Genomic DNA, 26,993 nt, shown 5'->3' on the forward strand with positions numbered 1-26,993 from the left:
TTCCGTGCGAATTACGAGCAGCCGACCCCTCCGCGTGCTTCTCGATACTTTCGGTGTTAGCCGCGTCGCGACAAGAGGAAAAGAATCAGGAGGAGAAGGGAAAAAAAGCAGGGAAAATTTATGATGGCGAGAACGAAGCAGAGAGTCTCTCCTGACGGGATCCGTCAACGTAGGGCCATGGTCAGCGACGGCGTGATCGATGCCGTTGCAATCGGATTACCCGGGAACATTTTTATAGCGTACGCCGGTTTAATGCCTTTTAACTCATTCACTTTGTCAGCGACAGCCAGGATCGATGGTGCTCGCATCCCGCGTTAAGTAACGCGGCAAATAGCGAACTGGCTGCGTTTGTTTCAATATTTTCCTCTGCGTTAAAATAGCAATGTTGTAATTTTAATTTTCTTTAGAAAAGACAACTATTGTAATAGAAAATATTTGTTCCGGTACCATCTTGCTAAGAGGTATTTTGATTTTATTCGTGATACAGCAGGTGATGGTCGATTATATGTATACGGGAAAATGACTTTTCGCCGAAGATTGAGAACACACGGGAACCAGTACACATCTGTTCCTCGTGATTGATGCGTAGATTGCGTTTGCGCGACGAGCACCTGCGTCTCCCAGTTGCTACGCTTCGTTTTCAGATTCCCCGGTCTGATGAAAGAAACGACTGATTTTTCCCTCGAAACAGGGAAAAACCTTCGTTCGTGTTTCGGTCCTGCGTTCGCGTAGCTACGTTCTTAATGGAACATGGTCCAAAAGGGAATCCGAGTGTCACTCCAGTCTATTTACTTGGAATTTTCAACGCAGGGTACATTCATCTCCTTGCAAAATGTTGAAACAGCATAAATATTCCTTCAGCTCTTAATTAACCTGGAAAAAGAAGCGTAATTTTTCTTCTATCGTTGCTAATGGAAATGCAAAAGTAATTCGCTCTAGGTTCTCATTAGGTAACTTTGTCGCTCAAAGGGTTAAAGAGTAAGCAGAGTATCGAAACTCGTTATAATTTTCCAAGGATATTCTCCGGTAGCGGGGATAAATATTAAGAGATTTAATTAAGTAGACTCTGTATAACGGGAAAGAAAAGCGACGCACGAAGCGTACACCTTCTCGTAACTACATTTTCTCGATCATACTGTTGACTCTGGCGTCTGGCTGTCGCAAAGTATCCCAAGTTTCCCTCCGACTCGGAACTTACTTTCACCGTTTAAATATTTGACCGAGTGAAATAAGTTTCTCGCATTCGTTTCGTCTCTCAGTCGCGAGTTGAAATCGACGGTCATCCGAAGAATTGCTGCCAATTATTCCGAGCGAACGGATTCCTTCTACCTCCTGTCCGCGCGATCGTTCGTTAAAAATCGATTGAATTGTTGTCGTTTCGAGCGTGGAGAACGACGATCGGTCAGCTCTGTGCATCGTCGAGCGTGGCTGAAAAATCAGCAGCGACGAACCGAAAAAAAAAAAAAAAATAAAAAACACGCGGAGGGAAGAAGCGACGATAAAAACGAGCTCTCGTGAATATCGAGCAGCGATATCCGTCCGGCGAGGTTCCGGTTCGTAAAATTTCGCGGCTCTCGAGTCCGACACCGGGAGTCGAAATAATTAAAGCGGGCATAAAAGTCGAAACGGGGACGATTCTACGTAGCGATGATTTCGCGGCTGACAACTCGTTAAAGCGAGAAACCGTGCATTCGGGTTGTTAAACCGACCTGTAGAACGATCGTTTCAGATACCATTGTTACTTTAAACAACGCGTTGAAACGTGAAATTCAAATGACGCGGTCACGTGTACTTTTATGCAGCGATAAATTGAGCTGACCAAACGTGCTGATTCAGTAGGCTGACGAACATTTCCACGTCGCGTAGTCGGGCTGAGGTCAGGTTAAAAAAAAGAAATGAAAAAGCGGAGAAATACGATTCGCGTTAGCTGGCACGAGGCGTATCTTCTCGCGAGACTATTAGCCTCGGTCCATAGAGAAGAGCGGCAAACGGTGCGGATTATTCGGACGTAATGCGGCCGGAAGTCGTGTAACGGCTAACCTTGATAACTGGTCCGTGTCCCTCTCTCTTGTCCTCGGCCCTTTCTATTTTTTATGTCGCACCCATAGGGTGGTCGCAAACGCTTGCACGCGTATACCGCAACGCAACGCGCAACGAGAGGCGTAAACGAACGAGAGAGAGAAGCAGAGACAGGGTTAGAGTTCGCTCTCTCGTTGGTATTTCCAATTTCACAGAGCGTGGGTTAACGAGGCCCGAGGGTTGCGGGAGCATGGAACCGTACCTTCGCCCCCGCTAAAAGTGAGCCCCGATGGTACCACCGTTACACCTCTTCACCCTGTCTCTCTTCCTCTTGATACACCCCTTTAAACGCGGTACCCTGCCGCGTACAGGGTTCTGGCACATTACCTTCGCTGATTACCGGCCTACCCCACGGAGTATGTCACCCAGTCACCCTCGAGACACATACCTTCCGGAATCCGGCGACCCTTTCCTACGCTCCGTTCCGTATCTGCGAGATAGGCATCGCAGCAAGCGTTCGAGACGAACGAACCAGCTCTGTTCTCCTGAGATTTAAGCGGTTCCTCTAGATAGAGTTTCTGCCCGCCAACCTTGACGCTGAATTCTTCCACGTGAAAAGTTCATCGCGCGCGTCAACTTCCGTGCACGGAACTTGGAAACGTTAATGGCACTCTTATCTCCAACTTTTCCGTGTAACTCGCTCGTTAACTTTACCGCCTCGAGTTAACACCTGTGTTGTTAATAGTTTCACTCGGCTAAACTCGTTATTTATAAGAATGTTGAAAAGAAAAACAAAATGAGAGCTGAGCATGCGATTTAATTCTGACGACAGATTCCGTTTGCTTTTCAGAGCAGCCCAGAAGTTGAACCTCTCGTCGAGTCCTCACCGTCGACGTCGTTCCGGTGACGAGAACATCGGATCGGATGAATTACCGATCTTCCCCAATGGATACGCCGCCCTCCTCCTCAAGTCACCTCCACCCGCGCCGCCCGCTCTTCTTCGGAGGATAGGCGTGAAGGAGCTCACCGGCGTCGGCAAGGTAAGTTATCCAGCAACGTTAATTCAACGTCGAATAGAATTTCGACGCGTGTAAATGTAACCAAAGCGGAATCGTTCTCGGTCTCCGCTTCCGTGCCGCTCTCGTTTGCACTAGATCAAGCGTAACGTAAGGGTGCAAACGAGCTCGCGGCGACCCATTCTGGATTCGAATCCATCCGTATTGGATTCCATCGTACACGCGACACGACCTCCCTGCACGGCTCCGTCTACCTCTCAGCTATTCGAATGCACGCTTACTCGCTGCCGTTCGAACGCGTCGGAGTGTCCCGTGGAAATCTTGGCGAGGGCGCGCCATTTGAAATGCAGATGAGCGTCTCGCGTCGCTATAAGCCGCGGCTATACCTACTCCGAGAGCCCTCTCTTCCTCTTCCTCTTCCTCCTGCCGTTCCCGCTTGGATTTTCTTCCATCGTGACGCGTCCTTCTTACCGCGATTACCCGCCGTTCCGCTTGAATATTCGCCGCGCAAAGGATTCGCAGTAAAAGATGGGAGGATCGATGAAACTGGAGACAATCGGGAGAGTCGAAAACCGAGTAGAAAACGATGAACTTTCAAGGTGCAGAGTAATTTCGTTTTCAAAAAGAATCCTTTCCATTTTTAACCGCGTTCTAGACGATAGAATAACTTCGACATTGTTGGAAGCTTGTTTCCTCCGTATCGGGTCCTAGAAATATCCGGAAGCCACGAACTCCGGATAGTATTACACGAAAGGGGATGCTCGTTACGAGAACCTCCTCGCGGAATAAAAACGATGCGATGTTTGCAATGAACCGTGGCTCTTGTATACCAGCGATGGCAGAATTGTTGAAAATTAATTCATCAGAAATAAGGGCTTGTTTACCGGCCGGTGAAACTAATTAAAACGGGGTTAAAATGTTGGGCGAACTACGAACTCGGGAGAACGGGGGAGGAGAACCGATAGTCGAGTCTGTCTCCTTTAACCCTTTGATAGGCTAATATCGAGTTTGACTGGATAGTAGAAGTCTTTGCGAACTTAAATAAAAGCTGAATTTTCTTATCGGCCCGACGAAATGGAGCATGAACGATCAATAGGACGAAATAAGTCGGCCGTCCATGGAAGGTAGCTTTGGTCCCGTAATTATCGCTTTCTATGACGGCACGCGCGGGTCCAGCGAAAACGTCTCACAGAGACACCGGAATATTTAGCGTGTCTATGAAGGGAGTAATTAAACCGTCCGGTAGCGCGTCGAATACTGGCCAAACGTGGCTTTGCTTTGGCTTTCTGCTCGTTTAGTTGCTCGAGCAGAGTCGTCTCTGCTCGAGCCGACAGTGTCCGGTTCCTCGTCGGCGTGTAAGCGTTTTACCGAATACGAGAGATTTCAGCAACGCTGCTGGCCGTCTCTATGTCCATCCACGTCTGTCCGTCTGTCTGTCTGTTCGTTGGCGGTCGTTGGTACTTTCGTGCCGTCCTGTCGGCTTCCAATTTGGCTTCCACTCGCCGCTGGTACCGGCCGAAGCCGACGCGACAAAGCTGCGCTTCTGGTTTCATCATTTAAGTACAAACTCCTGTTTCAACTCGGCAGCATCATTTGCCCGGCAAATTGTGTCCCGTTCCGCGAGAAACTGAACGTGCCCGACGATCGCGAACGATGTTCCTTCTTTTTCATTTATTTCACCCTTTTTTTACACGTAATTCGTGCGAGTTACCTGCGTGCCGTTATTCGTCTCGTTATCCTCCAAAGCGCAATGTTGCTCGACTGAAAAGAAACACACGCTCGGTAGTTTTGAAAGTTGTATTCTTTCGTAAATATACAGGACGATTCAAAATTAGTGTCAAGAGGATAATTATCTTTATGAAAGAAAAAAAAGAAGGGGTCGTGGAACAAATTTGTCGAACGAAGAAATTTCAATGAGGTTCTGGAGATATGTTTCTTGCTCCAGAAGGTCCAGCCGTGGGTCGACGGGAAAACATTCCGATTTCCGGCGAATCTCGATCCAATATGCGACCCGTGTGGCCTCAATCTGCGAAAGAAAAACCGTGGCTCGGAAGATTGCTAGGGACGTGGCGATAGGAGCGAGAGAAAGATTCGTCCGACGCGACTCCGACAAACGCAAAGTCAATAATCCATTGGATGAGTAGGGCGGGGGTGTGGGGGTGAGGTTGAAGAGGATGAGCGTGATTTTTATGGGCTCGTACGAGCGTGTACCGGCTATTTCCTCTTTTTCCTCGGGACTGGTTGGTCGAACGGGAAGAAGGCGGAATGAGCCACGAGCCAAGAGGTCGGAAGGGAAAAAGGTAGGGAGTTTGCGAGAGGAGGAGGATGAAATGAAGCGTGATCATTGATGGTCGTGGTTCTCGGATCCGGGAAACAAGCAGGTACTCTGTTACGAGGACCTGATCGTCTTTAAAAGAATACGCGCAGACGTATGGCCTCTTACATCTGATCCACCGGAAAGGAACAACGGGGGTCGGAAATGAAAGCTGGGAAATGAAGTTTTAAAGCCGGTACGGAGAAACTCGAGCACCATTTTCTCTCGCTCCGTTCGCGTGGAAGAATAATATATTGCTAGTCAAGAAAATATTGGCACATCCCGTTTTCTTCAAATCACTTTACTTCGAAAAAGCATTACATTCATTAGATATTATTACCATAGTATATTTACTTTGGCTAAACTTTGAAATGACACCAGAAAAGGGGAAACTGAAAACATTAATTTCCTTGCTTAATCAACGTTGCCAACTTTAGTATTCATCCGCATATTAAAGGAACGTCGAAGCACGATGAAAAATGTGCTGTCACGAAAGTTCATCAACAAATCCATTTCGTCGTTCACGATCCATCGGTTCGAATGACCGTGTCCACCTCTTCCGCTGATCGATCTAGAAAAACGTTGTTCCCTATACTTTGTTAACGAAGTTTGTTAACAACGCTCGCGTCGAGCTTCTGCTCGAGCTCGTTCCAATCAGTCGATGTAATTCGTTTCTCCGTCGGATTATTTCGACGACGAGTCGACGCCGGGGACAGATCGAATTTTAGCGACGGAACAGAAGGGGTCGCGGACGCGAAACGTCCGCCAATCGTATAGCCCGTGGATAGGGGAGATAGATTCACGGGGGAGAGAAAGTGACCGTGGACGGAAGGCGCGGAAAGTTTTCCCCGGAAATCATTTTCGCTAATTCGAGAGAATCGAGGCGGGAACAGCATCGTCACCCGGGGAAAAAGAAAGTTTTATGGGCTGTTGAATGCCGCTCGACTACCGCTTACCATCCCTTATTAATTTATTACGACGGTAGATTGGCTTAAACTCCTCTATTCGCTATGGTACATTTACCGAAAAGATAAGTGCACGACGTTTTCGTGAGAAACAGAATGAGACGAGGATCGATCGATCGTCGTTATTCCGGTATGCCCGGAAGATAGACACACGGGGGACATGCGCAATTTGATCGAAGAGGAAGTTGCTGACCAGAACGGGGGTCGTCGCAGTCAGCGGCTTAAACCCACACGTTTGCCAGGGTTTATTGAAATGTCCGGTCTTAGCCGGGCTTGGGTGCAAGACGAAAGGGAAGCTGGACACCCTTGCCATCCTCTGACCTCGGAATACCTAATGAGGGCTTTTGATTTTACCCCCGAACCACAAACCCTGGACCAAGTTCACTGAATCCTGGTCAATTGCGCGTATCTTTGAGATAGAAGGGACGATTCGTCATGTCCTGGTTGACCAACACCCTCTTTGAAGCTCGCATTTGTACAGCAAATCGACGGAGTCGTATACAAATCGATCGATTCTCAGGTAATTTTTCAATGGATCCACCGCTGGTGGTCGACAAATTGATTCACGAGGTGAAAATAATTTTACACGGTGGGATTTTTAATTCGATTTCACGCGATTCCGGTTTAATGAAGGACGATAACAAGCTCTCTCCGATAGGGTTATTTTAATAATGAATTAATCCGAGGGGCGTTATAGGCAGCTAGAAGACCGACATATAGGGGTGTTTGCGGACAGTCCGTAGGGAGCATGGGTACCACGTGGGCCACGTGGTACCCACAGGATAATTGGAGGTCACTGCGGTTTTAGGGACTCCTCCGGTCCCTTCCGTAACCGTTCCATAGAAAGCCTTACGTACGAGGCCAGTGTGCAGGCCAGTTTCGACTGCTGGCATTATCCGAATTCCTGATTTGCTTTGCTGCATAATAATTAAGGATTTTGCGTCTAGTGATAGAGTACTCCCACAAAGCAGTTTGCTCGAGGAAATTCGGGTCTAACTAAACAACCTTCTGATTTAGTTGGACTGCTTTTGGTGGAATTATCTCTTCAACGATCCATGTTAATTTATCGAACTGATTGTTTTCAAAAACAGCTGGAAAAACGTGGAATCTAAAAACAGGTGTCCCATTTCGTCTGCATAGTAAATTCGGTGAAGTAATCCAGGTAAGGATAATAACCGGAAAATTGCAAGAGGGAGGTGCGAAATTTTTCCATGTAAAAACGTGCTCGCAATCGGAGATGAGAACAAAAGAGGCGAGAAGAGTATGTCGAGGGTAATTACGGGAGCTAGAACCGTTTTCACGTCGGTTTTTTAGCCGTGCGGTCGATGCAACGCGACCATCATCGCCACGAGGCAAATATATCTTGGCACGATGACGATCCGTTGGCCGGAGAAGCGTTTAATTAGCGAACGAGCTTTGATCGGATTTCAATGGGGGTGAAATGAAATTTTGCCGGACTGCACGAGTAACGGCTTTGCGGCCAAGAGAAAGCGAACCGAGGAATTATTTCGTTGCCAGAGTACCCATAGAAAATATCGATCCACGTGTCATCGTTTCTTTCTTTCGACAGCTTCTCCAACGATGCGCGAAGTTACCGAGCTCGTTCTCGCTCTCCTGATTCAACGATTGCCTCGTTGCGACGATTAATCAAATAACGCGTGTCAAAACGTTGGAAGAATAACCGTTATTGGACATCAAACCTCCTCCATTTGCGTATTTATTAACGGTCTTCCGGTTACAGCGACGCGAATCACGAATATCGTTTATCGTCTCGCGACGTCTGACTATTTTCAGGCTTGACTACTTGACGGAGTATATTTCAGACGCTTCTGCTTTTGACTGAAAAATGTTATTTTTCCGCGATTATTTTAATTACCATATTACTTAAAAATTTCAACATACAAGTCTTTGTAATACTCGCGAAAATCTAAACGAGCAGTGCGACCCGTGTTACATCGTGATACGTTTAATTTAACCGGGCCTTTAATTGAAATTACAAAACAAAGGAAGTCGGCAGGGCGTCGGGTTTCCGGAAAAGGTCTCTCGCCTTTGGAGAGCGAAACGTTTCCATACGTTTCATTAGGAGATCCTTCATTGTGCGTTGCTCTGCTGAACCCGTCGGGAGAAATATTTCAGAATGAATCCCTCTTTAATTCAACGAGCCGGCAGAAGGAGTTGTTCGTTCGTTCCCAACGGGCGACGTCGCGTTAAATAAACCAATTAATAATTATTACGTAACTCGTAGCTCGTTCTTCTTTCATTTATTTCCTCGCAAAGGAAAAAAAGAAACGAAACCCTGGGTGATAGCATAAATAAAAGAGCGGCCATCAAAGTGCTAGTGATTAACATCGCGTCATCAAAGCGTCGATTTGAAATAATGGCCGATCGGAGAATGGCTCGTGGGTTTCGCTTTATTTGCAACCGTGCATGTATCTCTCGTGAACGTTGATTACCCACGATACATCATCCGTTTCGAAAGCTCTTCTCGTCGAATGGGGTATCTCGTATTCGACGATGGTCTTCCTCTCTGGTTGTTCAGTCACGAACTCTATTTTTGTCCTCTGGTAAGTCTTTTTACCTCGTCGATCGGTACTTGACGACATTTCCTCGCTTGCTGAGTTTTCTTTTTCCTAATTGCTTACGAAGAATGCGAGCTGCGTTCACGGGTGTCGATGGAAAAAGTTTTACGATACTTTCTCCGAGGAATTTTCTTGATAGCCGGTAAACTGGATTTTCAGCCAGAGGGGCCACGTATCGTAAAACACGGAAGGCAGTTACGTGTCGGTGGACGAGAACTCTGTTTTATTCAGAGGATGGAGCACACACCTGTCTTCGGCAAGTTTACACGTGGCTGGAGTCGGTAATTTTTTAGGTACGTGGCTAAAAAAGGTTGCAGGCGTTAACACTTTTACCAGAGAGAGAGTTTAGAAAATTCCCTCGTAAATTGTCGTAAGCCGAGGACGTAATTCTTTTTGAAGAATAACGGTCGCTAATAATAATCATCTTTTGATTCTTATTAGAAATTTCTGTTTGCTTCTTCTTTTAAGAGCGAAGGCACTTTCAGAAGTCTTGAATTCATTCGAAAAGTAACGGAGAGGAAGTAGGAAAAGTAGGATGATGGAAGACACCGGTGTCAGACGTGGACCGCGTGTTCCAAGTCGCTCGTTCGCGGACGTTAGTTTTGACAGGGTAATCCGTAAAGGAGCGCGTTTCCCTGACGAGTCCCTGAATTATTTGGCTGACGGTGTGTATATTTTTACGGGAGCAGCTCGTCGGTCCTGACACCTGGCGCTCGTCAGACTCGAAACACGCGAACCGACCTAACAAGAGCCGACTCGTTCCCGGACGAAATTTGTTTCGATCGCCCGGGGTCAAAAGCGTGCGATCGATTTTTTTTACTTTCCAGCGAATTGATCAGCGTCGTGAAAAAAGCGGAGGAAAAAAAACTGGAGCACCGGAAAATCCCTATTCGTACCGTTAATAACGCTTTCCGAGCACGGGTCAAAGGGTTGAATTTTCAGCGTTACCAAACGCGCGATTCGCCTCTGTGAAAGTCAATGATCGCCGATTATGTTCGAACAAATTGCCGGCTCAATCGACCGGCAATCGCTCGTAGGATTTATTTCACGTTTGACGGGGAAAAACAAAAGACACAATGAACACGCGATTTTTATCGCATCTGCGTGTTCCTCTCTCATCGAGTTTACGCTTTTGTTTTTTTTTCCTGTTGTCTGTTTATCGACGCTCGATCAGGCGAATCGAGACCGTGTTTGGGCGCAGTTTACACGGGGCGGGCGTAGTCGAAATTTTGTCAGCCGTCGTTGAACGATCTCCGGTGGCTGAATTTTCCATCGAACAAATGAGAAATTCCAGAGAAAAGGGTCAGGCTAGTCGCGTAAAATTACAGGGAAATTCACGGTGTCGACGCGTACAGCTGGTTCGCTATTCGCGGAGCAACGGACGCCGATTCGTACACGATTGAATTGGCAGGTCCACGGTCAAAAGCGTGTCCAGGGATTTGAAACGGCGCGCTCGCATTCGTTCACGGCAGAAGGCAGATGCTACCGACAATACCGGGTCTCTGTTCGCGAATACGCTAGCCCACGGCCTCAGCGTATTTCGTGCACCAGCTCCGACTCGGCTTCTATTAGATCCTCTCACGGGCTCGTTCGCAAAGTTTCTATCGTAATTACCCATTCTAAGCGGTTTAACGAGCCGTGATTCCGCTAAACACCCCTGTAGCTACCGTCTTGTTAGTTGGAGAATAACTTGGGCTCGCAACGCGTATTTAACTGACGCGCGTGGCACGCCATCGCTGCCTCGCGTTTCGTTTCATTCCGATTTCAAGCTAATTCCAACCGAAACAGGCTGATTAGTTAAACAGTTCGGGCATTCAGTTAGCTACTTACTTCGGATAATATTCGATTAGTAATTCAAAGTATCCTTTGTACTGAACGTTTCATGGAAGAATATAACAGAAATTCTAATTACCTAAATTCAGGAGAGAATCAAAACTAATTACCCAACGGGAATGCAGAAACTTAACATGGAAACTTGCGAAACAGCTCGGAACCCGGTCGTTTCGAGCGTTGGACGATCGCGAGCGATTCCCTCGAGAGGCGGAGACTGCACGAAATGGTCCCCAGTTCTGTCTGTCTCCCTCGGTGTCGAACCGGTGCCGCTTTAATAAATGTGCCTGACTCGTGGTCGGCAAGGGTACAAATCGCCTGGAACCGCAGACACAATGCTTAGTAATGGTGAGCGACGGGTTCGTGCAACGTCCCCCAGCATTACCGGTTCCTGGTAACGCGCGATACCCATTCGTTATGTTCCTTGGCTGGCGGCAAACGGCGTTGCCTCGCATGCTCGTCCAGCGCGATTTGATTTCGGCGCAAATCGACGGACAAACGAGCTTAATTAATCCCGCTCGTTCGCCATCTGACGCGAGGCTATCGAAAATCCTGATCGCTTTGATCTCGTCTACGATCAGCTCGAGGAAATTCCGTCGCTTTAATGATCCTCCTAGTTGCTCTTCAACGTAATCAGAGACCTTGCTTTACCTATGTATTTCGAGGGGCTTCATTGCCACTATTCTCCCCTTCGTACTATTTTCCACTTCAAAGATAAATTTTAATATAGTGAAAAGTAGTGCAAACAGGATATAACGATACGGTCATTCCGGGTCTACCGTTTATGACCTTGGGTGGTTAGATCGCGGTAGTGGGTTAATAACAGGTTAATTTGCTTAATGAGTTTGTGGCTCGTAATGTGGCGGATGGAAAACTGTCGTAAATTCAGTCATTAACCTTACGGAACGCTGATATACCTGCTGCGATTTTTATACACCTGTTAATTATAGAGAAAATTTAGCATACCAGTGATAATATTTCCAGGAAGATCGGAATTTCGTTGAAATTTTCGCTCGATTATTTCGAACAAGTTCGGCTCAGTTTCGGGGGTGTAACATTTTCGAAGCAACGCCGGCTACATTGTCGCCAGGGAAAGTCCAATCGAGGCGACAGGTTCGTCTCTGCTGGAATTTCGAGAGACGGTTCGCGATGAAATTCCTGTCGCGCAAACTCCTGAGGAATTTTCGACACGACACCGCATCCTACGTAATACCGTGAAAACGCGATACGCGCCCGGTGCTTATGGATTATCGATATTTAACCGAGCGTCGAGTAAGAGGGTGTCTCGGGTGGCTACATTTCCTACGGAGGACCACCATATCCGCCTTGGATCCTGAATAAACAATATTCGACGAGCAACCGGTGAATCGGACCACCATCGTCTCTCGGTAGCATTCGTACGTCCGTCACCTTCTCTCGAATTCCCTTTGAATTTTACGCTTTACGCCGTCGGCGTCTCGTACTTCAACTTTATTACGACGCGTACCTACCTTAAGTCTGTATCGCAACAAAGCTACGGTCGAGAATATCTCCGGAGACGAATAAAATATACAGAAGCCGATGGAATGCTTCTCTATCGGACTTGTAAAAATACCAGCTATTCGGGTTTCTTAAGAAAATGCATTCTGTTTACCAGAAATATTCCCTTTTCGTTGTTTCGTTTTAAATTAATGGAATTTTTCTTCGACCAGATTATCCCATTACCGTCTGTCGTTCCTAGCGATTCGTGGAAGAGTAGAAAAAAAAACGAGGGTGTCGCGAGTTTACGACAGTGGCAAGAGTCGATATAGGGGTGGCAAGGATGCAGGAGGGAGGTAGAAATTGCGTTGCGAACGAGTAACACGAGTCGTTAGCGGCTAATCCAACAGAGAGAGGGGACGTAGAGGACACAGGGTTGGAAGCAATGCTAAACCGTGCCGTGCCGGCTGCCACCCCCTGGTCTGGCTGGGTCGGGCTCAAGAGTTGCGCGAAAACAAGCGGACAGGTTTCGAGGGGTTGAGCCAAAAAGGCGGGAATCGCGGATGAGCGAACCGAGACCAGGGCACAGGGCAGCGGGGACCGGCTGTTGATTCAAGTGGGCACGTGATAAAAATGACAATGATGAGTTAATGCAATAATTGTGTACCTTCCGACCCTCGTGTAGCCGCGTTCGGGGTGCGCGAACACGCGTTTCGTTTGTGTTTGCTGCTGCTTCGCCTCTACACTGTCACCCCTAAGTGAATAGAGTTATTAGTTTTAGGTTCATTTAAAATTATAGCTTTTCTCTACCGCATTTCAGTCAATTTTTTGTTTCTGACACACCCAGTACGTGTCGTGCAACGTTAATTTTGTCGAGAAATCATGAGACGTTTCTCTTCGCGCGCTTTCCACCCTACCCTCGTATTCCTCCTGATGATGCGATTTCCGCGTTCTATTTATTCACACATCGCTTCGACGCTCTTCCACGCCGGAAGTGCGAATAATGGACACGAAAACGTTTCAGAGAGAGATTCAGCGGCGTTTCGCAAAACAAAGACGAAGAAATAATTCTGAAGGGTAGTGTACCGTACACGAGCGGATGCGCCGATGGACCGTTTCCCAAATCGAGCTGGATTCGCGCCCTTTCGTTTCACCCGGCCCTCCCTTCAACCGTTACCGTTGGATCTCCATTGCAGAGATCGATGGGAGGGGACATAAGGGGGGTCGGATAAACCGTGGCCATACCCGATGGAAACTGTATTCCTGGTATTTAGCACAGGCCCTACCAATTTACTTCGGGCACGCAATAAACCCTGGCTAAACGGGATTAATGCCTGGCAGTCTCGTGTACCGCCAACTTTCGATATTCACCCTGCTATTCTGGAAGTGGCCACGAAGAAACGAATCCATTTGCACGGTTGTTCTTCCGAATTCTTTTATTCATCCTCGCGAAGGCTCGTTGTGTAGGTAAAGGATTATGTTAATTATAGAAAAGGTAGAATTTAAAATTCAGAATATTGCATGCAACTAGGAAGATAATTAAATTCTACTCTATATTTTCATTTATTCAAATTTTCCATCTCTTCATCCCGTATTTTATTCATTTCAATTTCCCATCTCTCTGCATGATCATATTGTATGAATAAAGACATTACCGGATTAAAGTAAATTAAATTAAATTTCCGCCTACAGTGAACACATTGCGTTGAAATTGGCCATTCAACCACTTAGCCGTCGCGTTAATTCTCACTCAGTCACGCTCTTCGATCGCGGATTTGCAATTTAAAAACCGTTCGTTAAAACCGCGAAAAGCGACGACGGAAGGGGGTGAGGCGGGGTTTCCGTTCCTCCCATTCAGAAAATATCGGCACACGGAACGGTGCTTGGCTTTCGGGACTTGCGACTGTTTTTGGAGTTAATTGGCCACTGGATGGGCGAGAACACAGGCTCTGGCCGAGGTCCGTTGCATAATTAATCCAGCGTCGGCTGACCTCACGGTGCACTGACCACTGTTGCCGGTGTTTGCGCATTTCGAATAGCCAGTTGCCAGCACGGCCGATAGCCAGTTGGCCGAGGGCGCATTGACTTCTGAAACGAGTGAAACACCAGGCCTCGGGGCTGTCCAGATTGGTTGCAATCTGGCCAAGATGATTTCACCCGTACATCGATCTCCGCGAAAATTTATCCTTATATATATTATTTACCGCGGCCAGACGAGATATCGATCCGAAAATTTAATAAAAATTCCGTTTCTTATTAACATTTTGATTGCCTCGGGGTCATTGATCGCTCAGGTTATGAAATTTATTTAAAACTGAAAATAGAAGGAAAAATTCTCAGTACCATTATACCTAATGTAATTACTTGCGGTAAGATCTTTAGTGTCAATCACCAGTAATATTTTTGACTGTCAGAGCGTATTAACAATTCACTATTTCTATTCTGGAAATTTTCAATTTCCGTTTCCGAAGGATTTTAATAGAAGTCTGATAATTTTATTAATAATGATACACGTACAACGACCTTTAGGAAATCCACGAAACCATCGACTTTTATCAAATGTCGCCGGAATCTGTGCATTTTTCTGCGGAACTATTTCGTCTACTTTACCGATTTGCTCGTAAATAATTCGTTCTCCATTAGGAGGTCGTATAAGCGAGCAGAGGGATGATGGGGATAAATTTCGGGGGTGAGCTATTTACCGAGCCGAAGCAGCAGCATATTCTAAGTGAACGAGTGCATCGAGCTACTGGCACAAAGAGAATATTCATAAAGTCACCAAGACCGGCCTTGTCCTCGAGGACGTAGGCGGCTACGAAACAAGCTGGAAGCACAAGCTGCGACGGGACTGGCTGAGCCGCTTAACGGCAGACGATACCCATCTAGTTCGCCTACCCCCTTGGGCCACCCTTTAACACACCGTTCGGCTTCTCGAAACCTTCTCCTCCTTAGCCTGTTGGCGACCGAGCTAGCCGATCGTCGCCGGGTTAGGATCCCGAGCGCGTCATAATTTATGTTCCCCGTGCAGCTGCGACTCGTTGGAGGAAACGACACAGCGTTACATCATCGTGCTCGTGGTATCAATTTTATTAGAACGTAGCACGGGAACTGAAACTACCCCCGCGGGCCGATAAAACGCGAGCCACCCTTGAAATATCGAGTCGCGCGTCTCGTCTTTATTACGTTCCCTATCCGTTCTCATAAAGTGAGTCAATTTTAATCCTACCACTTATTCCAATAATTTCTGGTAGGAGGTTGTTTCTCGAGAAACGAGAATACGAAGAAGATGCGATGTACACGATGCGGGGGTGGGTTAGGAAGATCAAGGTCGGACAGACGAACCACGAAGCAGCTTCGAATCAAATTTTATCGGCTACCCGTCCCGTTTCCGCCGAAGGCCTTAGCCTGTTTTACATTTAAAACGCATTACCGAGCTGCTCGCTTCGAATCCTATGCGGCGATAAAATGAAATTAATGGTCGCGCCCGCCAATTCGAGATATATCGACGGAACGAGCAAGTGTTGGCCGGCTGCAACGGGCGAGTGGGCCACCGGAAAGGGGCAAAAGGGAAAACAGGTGAATAGCTGGCGAGATAACGCGTGGATAGCGATCTCGCGACCGGCTCCGGGAAAAATGAATTTCTTAACTGGAAATGGAAGAGGAGTCTCGCGACGGAATACTAAAGACTCTTCCTCTCTTTTTCCCTTTCTACTTTCCTTCTTGTATTACACCCGTTGAAAGGAGCTTCGCGAACGTATGAAATTTCACTCCTCGTTAAAGGGGAATTTAGAAAAGGTAAGAACTTTCCTGTTTCCATTGATTCGTCGCAAACTAACAATAAGTTACATATAATATCAAATGGCTGATTTGATATTATAATAGTTTCTTCTCTTCTGTAATTTCTTTTAATCTCTTCCAATTTTCACTTTCCTGTTTTTAATTGCTTCCTGTCCACTCTTTCTGCGATGTCTTTCCCGAGAAATTAAAGAAATCCGTGTGCTGGTAAACATCACAGGGTTCCAAGCAGTTTCGTTCGTTTCATTTTCTTTTAGAGCTTGCAGTTGCTCAGTTTGCAATTTAATAATTTTACAGGATTTCTCAAAAGATACAACGTGACAGTATAAGTAGCCAATCAACGATTGAACGGTACAATCAATTCAATCAACCATTTTCCTTTGAAAAAGAAATCAAATTCCATACTTTTATTTCATCAATTCAATTTCCCTCGAATCAATTGGAGTAATTGATCGTTAAATTCAAACGTCAACTCCGTTTCCCCATAGGTAAAAGAAGAAACAACGTGGACATTAAGAGGTTGCCCGTTAAAGTACGCGCACAGTTCAATCTAGGCACACGAGGGTAAATGTGGAAAGGGGGGTAAAAAAGAAGGCCGAAAACTTAGGAAACAGCCATTTCCCTGCATTAGGCGGGACGGTTTTTACTCCCGAGAGGTTGTTGCCGTTGGATATAGCTCGCGAGGGGGTAGAAAATATGAGGAGACCCTAGCGGTAATAGACGAGCACTATTAATTAGGTAGATTAAACTTTAAGTGCCCATCGTTAGCCGGGACTGTAGGTGGTTCGTTATCCTCGAAAGAGAATGAAAAAAATGCATGGACATCCATACACATACAGTGCCGACTAAAAGTTTCCTATCATTTGTTCATTTTGGTTTCATTTACTGGATACTCTATAAAGTTAGAAAATAATTTCTTATTAAAATAAATATATCACTTCGGTTAGAAATTAAAATTTTATTTAAAAACATCCTATTTCTCTTAGTTCATCTAACGATTCTAAACTTTTGAGCGATATTGTACAAAGTACAGGAGGACACTGTGTCTCTTGGTCTGCTCCTTCCTATTTTTCTTTCTCCTTGCTCCATCGACGCAGCAACGAACACGGATAGATAAAGTTGAAAAGAGAAAATAGAGAGGGATACTTGACGGGTTTTAAAGGTACGGGGTGGTTGGAATAAGGCATAGAGGGGTAATTGGACCGTGCACGCAAACGTTGAATATGATTTCCGCTTTGATCGGAGCCAAGAGAAAGATTCGTTATCGGTTTAATTCGTTTCAATTACACCAACGTGGTTGGAAGTTCGGGTTCCTTTTCCGTCGGACGAAACTTTCAGCCGATGGTCCGAGGAAACAAAGTGAAAATCGGGGAGACAACCGTTTGATACCGATCCTCCTTCTCCTTCCAATCCTGAGAGTATGGTTGCTCTCTTATTTTTTTTTTCTTCTTATCTTGTCTTCGGCGTTACTTTTCCGGTAACTGGGCAGAGTTGGCGCGCTTCTTCCGTCCCCAGTTCCCGAGAGACTTCCGGTTCACGAGCGTCCGCTTCTAATGGACTCCCTCAAGAGCAGCGTTCTTGTTCCGAGTGGACAGCGAGAGGAAGTAACAGCTTTAAGAGAAATTGCATTTGATCTCTCGGTATCTGCTGGCCGAGCAGAAAAATAGGAAGAACCAAGAGAGGGTGGTTTCCTCCCTTCTCCATCGTTTCTCCGTGTCGTTGATATTAATTTCATTCGTTGAAATTTCCAGTATATCCTCGATACTTTTTTCCTCCACTTTCATCGCTTTGATTTCCTTTGTGGCCTCTTTCTAAACTCGTTTCGCGGATTCGATTATTGGTAACCTTCTTAGATTTCCCTTTGACACGGCCCGAGAAAAGGAAAGGTTAAGAACATTGGAATAAATGAACCACGAATGATTATCCCTTTCTTTCAAGAAATAAGCCTTTACTTTTAGCAAACAATTCTATCGAGAATCTTGACACGGTTGCCTCGACGTTCTATAATTAAATATCGTGAGTTCATCCATTAGGATCTAAGATTTCCCAAGTGGACGAGATCAGAATGAAAGAACGCGAAGGTGTATTGCCTCCTTCTCGTCCTCCTCCTCCATCGTTTCTCGAGTCAATAATCGATAGGAGGTTCGTACTCGCAGAACTGTGAACCGCACACCACCCTTTCCCAACGTTCGCCTTTCCCTCTGTGTCCTGATCCTGGCCCGTTTGGAACTTTAATAAAATATCTGAAATACCAATATTGTTTCACGCCAATGGCTTTGCCCTGTCACTCTGCGAGACCAGCCAAAGGATTAACCGGTGCCCTCTGTCTTCTTCTTTTCTTCATCAAATTCTGACCATCATCGTTTCACATATTTTCTACTGTAATAATATCGGAATTTTCTTTCAATCGAAACGAGATTATTTATTTCTCGCAAGATTTTTCGAAACGATTGCCAGAAGGAATCCGAGAAAATCGTCGGTTTTCCGAGAGTGGCTGGGCTATTAGGGTGTCGTTACGGGCGAAGGGAAAAGTGCTCGGAGACGACGGAAGTCTGCAAAGTCCGCGCCGAGAGCAAACGGATCCTGTCAAACTTTGATTTTCAGGTTCAGCCGTCTGGGTCGCGTTTGACATGAACTTTTTCCTCCTCCGGTCTCTCGTACATTCGTTTTGTTCGGCTGAGAAAAGGAAAAGACGGAGACTCGGAGAAACCGAGGGAGAAAGTTCTTTTCGAAAAAGTTGACTGCTCCTTTGCCGAGCGAGTTACAGAGAGACTTAAACAATACTTACGATGTTCCTTTCACAGAAGTTCAACGTAATTCGAAGAATATAATATCGAACATTTTTAAGCATCTTGCTTTCGATTCGAGGGAATTTCATAGAACGCGAAATCTTGAAGTGCTCGAGCTTGAAGTACGCTCGTACAGGTTCATCGAGAGGGATTAATTCTTGACATTATGCTTGCGCGCTCATCGTCGCTTATTATAGTTCGCTGAGAACGTAGATGAGACACGGTAGCTCGTCTTGGGAACACTTACCGTGGATTCCTTTTGAGAACGCGAACGTCTAGTGCCTCGCGTTAGACGGATCGTTGCTTCTCAACGATGCAATTACTTTCATGAATTCATTAATTTATTAACTGCTCGTATTAAGAAATGTTCAACCGCATTTTTATCAAATTCCCAAAGAAAACCGCATTCACAAAGAAGCGTTTTCTTTTTTATCAAAGCTTTAAAGAACTCGAAGGGGATGTAATTTAAGAACAGTTTATTCTTTCATGGCAGCGCTGGACTCCGAAGTATTCAGTCTCGTTTAGTATTCCTTTCGCCGCAATTTTCTACCGGCCGGGATAGTTGCACGAGGTTCGTTCCACTTTCGTTTCGCGGTTGTTTCTTAGCCGTAACGTGACGAGGGACGTTTAAGAGGTCCGAACGAGGGTGGTGAATTCTTTTCGAGCGCGTGTCGACCCGCTGGTTGTTAGCTCGTGCAAGAAACGCTTTATGAACCAGGGGGCAAAACAGTGTCGAAACGTCGTCACGCAGCGAAATAGCTGACCAGCGAGCAAAAACGCTAGTTTCACGCAAACTCGACCCTTCTCTCAGACCAGCAACTGTCTGCTGGAAAACAATGCGTAACCCTCCTACCCTCTTCCTTTTCTCTATTCTTTTTTCATCTTCTTCCTCCGCTTTTTTCCCGTACCGTCGCTCTTTTATCTCGACGTTCGCGATTTCTTGTCGCGTCAAATCCGAGACGCTTCCTCGCTTTTTCGGAATCTGTTGTCGCTTGATCCTCCCGCGTATCTCGCTTCGTTGATATCTTTGAAGGATTTTTGAAATTGGATCGTTCACGATTTCATTGTCTTCCCTAGGCTCTGATATCGTAAGGATTCTATCAGGATCCGACACCTTTTTTTTATCCACCTTGCTGACTATTGTTGTTTTACAAATTTTCTCTTACGATCGGGGAATAGAATAAAACGTGCGAGTCGCTTCAGATAATCTTGGATATAAAGTTCTGTTTTATTAATTTATGAAATAGGGAAGTTTATAGATCGTAATACGTGTCGTTCCACAAATGTATGCATTTCACGTTTCTACTATCATAAACCAACATCGTACAGCTATGTACCGTTTGTTTGATTACTACAAGGAAATTGCCAAACTTTCCTGCTACTTGTGACTAGTTATACATGTACTACAAGTCACTGTGGTTGTGCAACAAGCTCGTACCGATCCCTGGGTAAAGTTACTCAATTATGATACAATCATCACCGAGTATCATCGAGTAAGAATAAACTACTGTTCCATACAGTTACGTGTAATTCACCCTGGACTTTGTTAGTAAAATGTTCAATCATATAAGACGTAGTTTGTGATCTAAAGCTTTTGTCCAAACGAAATTACACTCTCTTTTTATCGACACAATAATAGTAAGCAGTGTTTGAAAAGCAGCTGGACGGTTCTCGCAAACATCTTGCCCCGTTTACGCGAAGCTGATCCGGGCTTCAAGTAGTTCTATACGAGAATAGTCTGCTTAGAGAGTTGTACAAACTCTCTGTTCATCCGGAGGAGGAAGAAACGGTCTTGGAGGAAACAATACCTGGCCGTCGGGCGATGTCTCCTCTTCTTTGAGGTGTCTTTTCTCGTTCCTCGCGCTCGTTGCACTTGAATCTCGTGTGCCCGTTCGATATACGTGCCCAGCATGCTATATTAATCTATCGTCTCGTCCACTGAAACTCGAGATTAAATTCAGAATTCTTCGCTCCGGGGGAAAGTAATGTCTGGCATCCGCGCGAATGCACGAAAGTTGCGACAAGAATTCCGGATCTTCTCGAAACGCGAACGAATCGAGACAATGTAAACTTTATTTTCAAAATGAAATTCGTTTAGATAGTCATCGATGACCCCCGGTGGCGTTCAGCGACAATGAAGGGGAGGATTTTAACGCGATACGAGAAAAATCATTGAAACGTGAAAAAAAAGAGTGAAAGGAGAGAAAGAGAAGGGCAAAATTGGGGAGGCGTTCTCGAGAATCCCACAGACTTTTATTTTTAATGGCATCGACGAGTGGAGAAAGTTGGACGGTCGAGTAAATAAGCGGAGATAGAAGAAATTCAGCCCTAAGCCAGGCATCCCCTTTTAAATTCTCGAGGTGCTACCCTGTCGAGGGTGGGTGTTACCACCTCGAGCGGGGTATGTACGTATGGATCTATATGTATACACGTACATATATATAAGAAACGTAAATCCATCCTCTATTCTCGTCTGGAATTCTCTTTGCGTGATCTCCTTTTTTTCCTCCACCCAGTGCGTAGACGTATCCTTATCTACCGTCAGGAAAAAAGGGAGTAATCGAGACGAGAAAGAAGGGAGAAGGGATCGCAGAGTTCTCTCGCTCGTATTCTCTGTTTCTGCCGTAGAACTTCGGTTATTTGACTTGCTAATGCACTGAAAATACTCTGCAGGATTGTGGAAAGGAGAGACAGAATCATCGCGGCTCGTCGAAGACCGGTTTCGCACCTTTTTCTCGCTTATTCGCTCTTCGTTGCCATAGATTTTCTGTTTCTCCTTAAAACTTGCCACCAGACAATCCCGTGCTTCAACCCTTTCTCACCGAAGAACCTCAATTGTGTAGTTAAAAGTAGTTAAAGAAACATTTGGATAACTGGAACGTCAACGTTCGACCGATGAACTAACGAAAAACAAATTTACTCTCCGCAAGTATTTGCCGTATAATTAGCCAACACGTGCCACCCGGTTCGATACGTTTATGGTTGTTTTTACATCCCGACGGGATTAACCCTAAACACGAGGTTCGAGGGCGAAACTATTGAAACACTCTCGCACCCTATTCTCATCTTTCATGCACCCATGCTGCGGCTTTGACACGGGTAACTCGAGACGAAAGAAAAAATAACGTCAGGACTGCGGGGGTGGCGATACACTCTATTCAAAACACTTGAAATCTTATCGTTATCTTTTCTTCCCTTCTAAATCAAATTTTCCGACTGTGATGTTGTTAAACGTAACATGTCACCGGATAGCTGCTTTTGTATTTTACGTTAAATTGTGGATTGCCAAGTTGAAAGGAGTAGATTTATATTATGTTGAAGATACGAGAGTCAGAGGGGGCGTCTACACCCCTATGTCGAGTATCGTGGCGGAAGGATAAGCGCGTTCGATGTATTATTAATCCTGAGCCAACAATGAACGCAGGACCAGCGGAATTCGCAAATTACGTCCGCGAAGAGCATCGGTAATCCGGACTGAAAGGGCAGGTGGTTAATTTATTTCATGAATAACGCTCTTGCGTTTCGCATCACTCGCAAAAAAGTTTCATTCTCATATCTGTGCTAGAATTTTTGTCGTTTGTCTGTTGCGAAACGCGTAACTAATTACAAGTTTCCCGTTTCAAGAGCATTCTCACGGTCTGTGTGCAGCAGGAGAAAAAGAGAGTGTTTCAGGTCGGTGAATATTAATACCACTTGTTCATCCCTCTTCCCCGGTGAGAAGGGAAGTAGCAGGGTGTCGCGTAACGCGACTTCGCTTTTATAAATAACGAAGATCGCATCTCTCGTCGAGCTGGACTCTCTCGCGAGTCCTAAAACTTTTAACAGGCGTTTCGAGCCTTTCCTTTTTCCCACCCTCCGGTGTCCTTCCCTTTCTTATAACCCCTCCCAGGGATGAGTGACGTCCGTCGAGGGTGCACGGCTCGAGATAACCTCTGAGCCTGATGGGAGAAAAAGTTAAGTATATAATTACTTTAGAATGACGAAGCTTGCCAAGCCACCGAGAATTCGCTGACTGTAATTTTAATCGACTCGGGGGTGCTCTTTACCGATACGGTCGGGGGTAATTTGTAAATTTGCGAATTATCCAAGTGTGCCACGATTGTTTTAGGGAATCTTCGTATAGTCTACTTGTGAATATTAGCTATTATATTCTGAAGGATAAATAATCTTCCTAACGATCAATCATTCGACCACCCTATTGCGGAACAGGATACTACATTTCCCATCTCTGCCACGATCCGATTAATCGGAATGAAAAAGGGGCAAGTACGGGGAACGGTCTTGGCGGAGGTATTAAAATGTTAATAAGATCGGACCAGTCTAATTGACGAGGGAAAGAAAAAGTAGAAGGAACGATCGGAGAAGAAGTTTTTGACCCACTGTTCAATTCTATCAGGCTGCTTCGCCGTACTGCTCGTCGTTCGTAAACCGTTTCCTCTCGAGAATAAGCGCGTCCATCAAACGTCTCGTTACAACGTAGCTCCTCCCACGTTTCTCCCGTCGTGTTTTTCCTTTTCTCTACCTTCGCCCCCTTGCACCGCCTACCAACAGCAAGTATCTTATACTTAATGAAAATGAGTACAATATTTTGACGTGATCAGAGCAGGAGACGCAGTTAAATTAAACCCTTGTCAAAGGGAAACTCCGCGACGCGGCAATTTAATAGGAGGAAGAAAAGAAGGCGAAGGAGAAAAAGGGGAGGGCGCGTAGAGGAAAAACCTGGCAAAGTGGTTTCCGTAGTTACTAGTTTCGTCTGATAATTTCTTCTACGATCACTGATTTCCCATGGAATTGCAGTTGCAATCAAAGCCATCGATAAGGGATGCTTTATCTGCGGATTATTAAATATACTCAAACTGATTCGTACAACATTTTATACGCGCTAATAGCGTAGTTACGGTCATCGCTAAATCCTAAAACGCCACGAGTCCTCTTTATAGGCTGATCCGGCCAGATCTGTCGGTAGATTTTTGAAAAAAAAAAAAAAAAGGAAAAGGGAAAAATCCGGTGGAACGAAGCGTGGAAAACGCGCGCAGCCCGGCACGGCACAGGGTATAACAGGAGAAATCCCATCAAAGGGAAGCGTGTAATTTTGGAGCGTTCTGCATGCAAGCATACCCGCGTATTCGCACATACACACCCGTGTGACGCGCGTGATCGCCCGGTTCGGCCACCGGACATCCGTACAAAGTAGCAACTTGATGGCTAACCCGGACGACGTAGGCAGCACGAGACTCCGGACGGTAAATTTTTAATGCTCGCGGCTTAATTGTGCTTTGAATCCGAGCGGCACCGCGAGCCCGGGCGAAAAAAGAACCGGCAAATTAGGGGTGGAAGCAGATGGAAAAGGGAGGATCCGAGCTCGTCCGTCCGGGCCCCGGGCTCTCCTCTCTGGTATTCATGCATAGATGAAATGTACCCGAGGAGTAAAACTGCTCCTGGCTTGCTATAAAATGCATTACCGAAAGAAACACCGAACGGGCTCGCGCAACTCGCGAAGAAACCGGATACGCCCGATATCGAAGTATCGCCGTTCGAAATTTCCTTATAAATTTTCCCTCGCTGTTCCCTACCATCTCGACCATTGCTCTTCCTGTGAACGATGTGTCCCGGATATCGTCGATCGCGAAACGCGATACGAGAGGGAGAAACGATATCGACGAACTGTATTAAGAGGGTGAATCCACCTGACCAGGTTGCTAGATGGAAAACTAAGTCATCGATCATGATCATGATCTCTGAAACCGGGAAACGGCTGGTTTCGTCGCGCGTGTTTGAAAAAACTGTCTCGTCTGGCGAGGCACAACATCGCGTGCAATCCAAGCTGAAGAGCTTTCTGGGTCGACAGTGAAGTGTCGGTAGAGAATCGTACCGCGTGCCTTTGACGCGGAACTGTTTCAACTGTGAGGGCCACTTTACTCACTCTGACACGTGACTCTCTCGACACAAAGCTTGCTGCGTCGATCTTGCCCTGGCCGCTTGGAAAATGAACAAGAAAAATCTTTATGTCAGGGAAATCTCGTGGGCAAAGAATTTTTTCAATTTATTAATCAAACTTTTTGATCGAAGGTTTGAGCTCTGACCAGAAGCAAACGAATGATCGGTTTCCGTGTTCATACGCGTTCCGAGACACGAGAAACTGAAAATTTCCGGCGTACCCTGTGCGTCCGCTCGGAAACCTCGGAACCGAGTAATTAAATCCCTTTTTCTGGCCGGAACTTTCTGTTTCTCCTCGAAGCGTTTTCTCGTTTGCTCCTCTGCCGGCTGCTCGCCGCAACGCACAGGGGGTGAAATCAAATAGTGGAAAAGCAAGAGGGAAAGAGGCGGTTCTTGGAAGGGAACCCGGGGCTCAAATTCAAACGCTCATTTCTAGGAAAATAAAGGGGAATATTGTAATAAAAAAAAGAATAGACGGGAAAGTTGTTCTCTTACGATTCTTCTCGATAGTCGGTGGTTAACGCGGCCTAACGAGGCGTGCCAAAAATAGGAACCCGCTCGAATCGCGCCATCGCAATCCGTTTCGAGCGTAATTAACGAGCTGTACGCGCGACTCGTCGCAAACGACGCGTTGTCGTTGATTCTCTGAAGGCTATTTTGCGGTTCGTTCGCAAGTTTAGCAGAAATGTAACACGGTTAACCTTGTCACGGTATTCGTGGCATACTATGGCTGTAAATTTAACATTTTGCGCGAGTGAATTAGAGGAATAAACGACACAATGAACGGGAGAGATTGTTACTCTTTCCATCTGGTAGCGTGACACTCTATATGGTTTTTAATTATACGCTTCGACCTCGTAATTCACCGGCTCTCCCCTCGAATAAAAGAAACCACTTTGCACCGGTTAACGAGCACACGTTCGTCAAACACGCTGCTGACTTTGGTGGAGGATACGGTTTCCTGGGCGAGGGAGCCGCGATAAGAACCTTACCCTCCTGCGCGTACAGGGAAATTCGTGCACTTGGCCACCGGGTCACCGTTCTCACGATTTTACCATTTCTCGAATCAATCCCGTTTTTGTACCGAATAATTTATAACGAATATTTTCATTTCCATTGATCGGAAAGCAATTTGAAACGAGAAAAGGAAGTTCACGGTCGATAAACTTGGTGGGTGAACCGGCATAAACGCATCGCGAAGTCACAGACACCGGTGCATTATCGAACACGGTGCATCGCGTCGATTGGTACGTCCTTTCTCTCCTTTCCGGTTAAGCCACACAGCGGTGGCTTTTATTCTCCGCGGCTGTGCAACCCTCTCACTGTTTTTCGTATCCTCTCGGCCGCTCTAAAGGAGGTGGCGGAAGACAATGGAATGCTTACGTCAAAACCCGCGCCTGCCTCGTCGGTATTTCATGTCTCAATTATTTCTCACAAAAGCAACCGGCGAACAGGGACGAAGGCTGGGTTCCCTTCTCTTCCTGTACCATACCGTTTCCTGGATAACCGTCAGAACGGTTAACCGGCGTATCATCCACCGTGGAACGGAAATTTTCACCGGGGAAAAGGACGGTTTTCTCTACGACTACTTAAGCGTCGGTGAAAATCTCGAAGTTTTGAAAATACGTTTCTACAGGGTTGTTGGGTATCAAATGGTAAGCGATTAAAGAAATACAATTGGAAGATGTAGAATGTTGAAGAAAACGTTAAAACTTCGAACAAAGATTGTCGAAAGCGAGAAACGAGCCGAGCCAAGGTACAATAAGCGAGTTATAAACATCGTTAGTATGCACCGCTCCATCATTACCATTCGTTCTAATGCACGGCGGCTTGGACGTCTCTCCAGGGTGTCGTTCCCGATTATTACCCCGAAAGGGTTGCTACCAAGCCGGGAACAGCACCTGAGGGTGCACTACCTTTGCCCCGTTCGTGATACCCTTTCGTTGTTAGTCTACTTCAACATCGATGATATTTTTCCTTCGTTTAATTATCTCGCATGCTTACATCTTCAAGTGCGAAGCGTTAACTGTACAGGTACCTAAGCCAAATTTTCAATTTTCTTCTAAATCAATTTCAAACCTGTCCCAAACTTTCCAAAGCAGTAAACGCGAATGCAAGATCAAAACTTCTTTCGCGATCCCGAAGAAATTCTGGGAACGCGACGGCGCAAGCTTCGTCGAGTCGTCGTCAGAGGAACGGTTATTTATTCGTCGTTTAATAAGCAATCTAAATTCCGTCCATCCTTACGGGGCCACGACGGAACGCGTACCCTATCCGTTCAACCCCTGCCC

At 46.0% G+C, this 26,993-nt stretch overlaps 1 protein-coding gene across 6 annotated transcripts in view; it reads left to right on the forward strand.

Moving 5' to 3' along the window:
• LOC114871226 overlaps nt 1–26,993 on the forward strand; it is a 230,496-nt gene that overhangs the window by 144,029 nt on the left and 59,474 nt on the right. For all 6 annotated transcript variants that reach the window (XR_003788540.2, XR_003788541.2, XM_046285060.1 and 3 more), the window contains exon 6: nt 2,870–3,059. Coding sequence is in view for 4 of the 6 variants with exons in the window: in XM_046285060.1 (XP_046141016.1) it covers nt 2,870–3,059 (190 nt within the window). In the remaining 2 variants the exon portion in view is untranslated. The remainder of the gene's footprint in view (nt 1–2,869; nt 3,060–26,993) is intronic.

This window comes from Osmia bicornis, chromosome 3, assembly GCF_907164935.1.
Source record: "Osmia bicornis bicornis chromosome 3, iOsmBic2.1, whole genome shotgun sequence".
Taxonomy (NCBI): domain Eukaryota; kingdom Metazoa; phylum Arthropoda; class Insecta; order Hymenoptera; family Megachilidae; genus Osmia; species Osmia bicornis.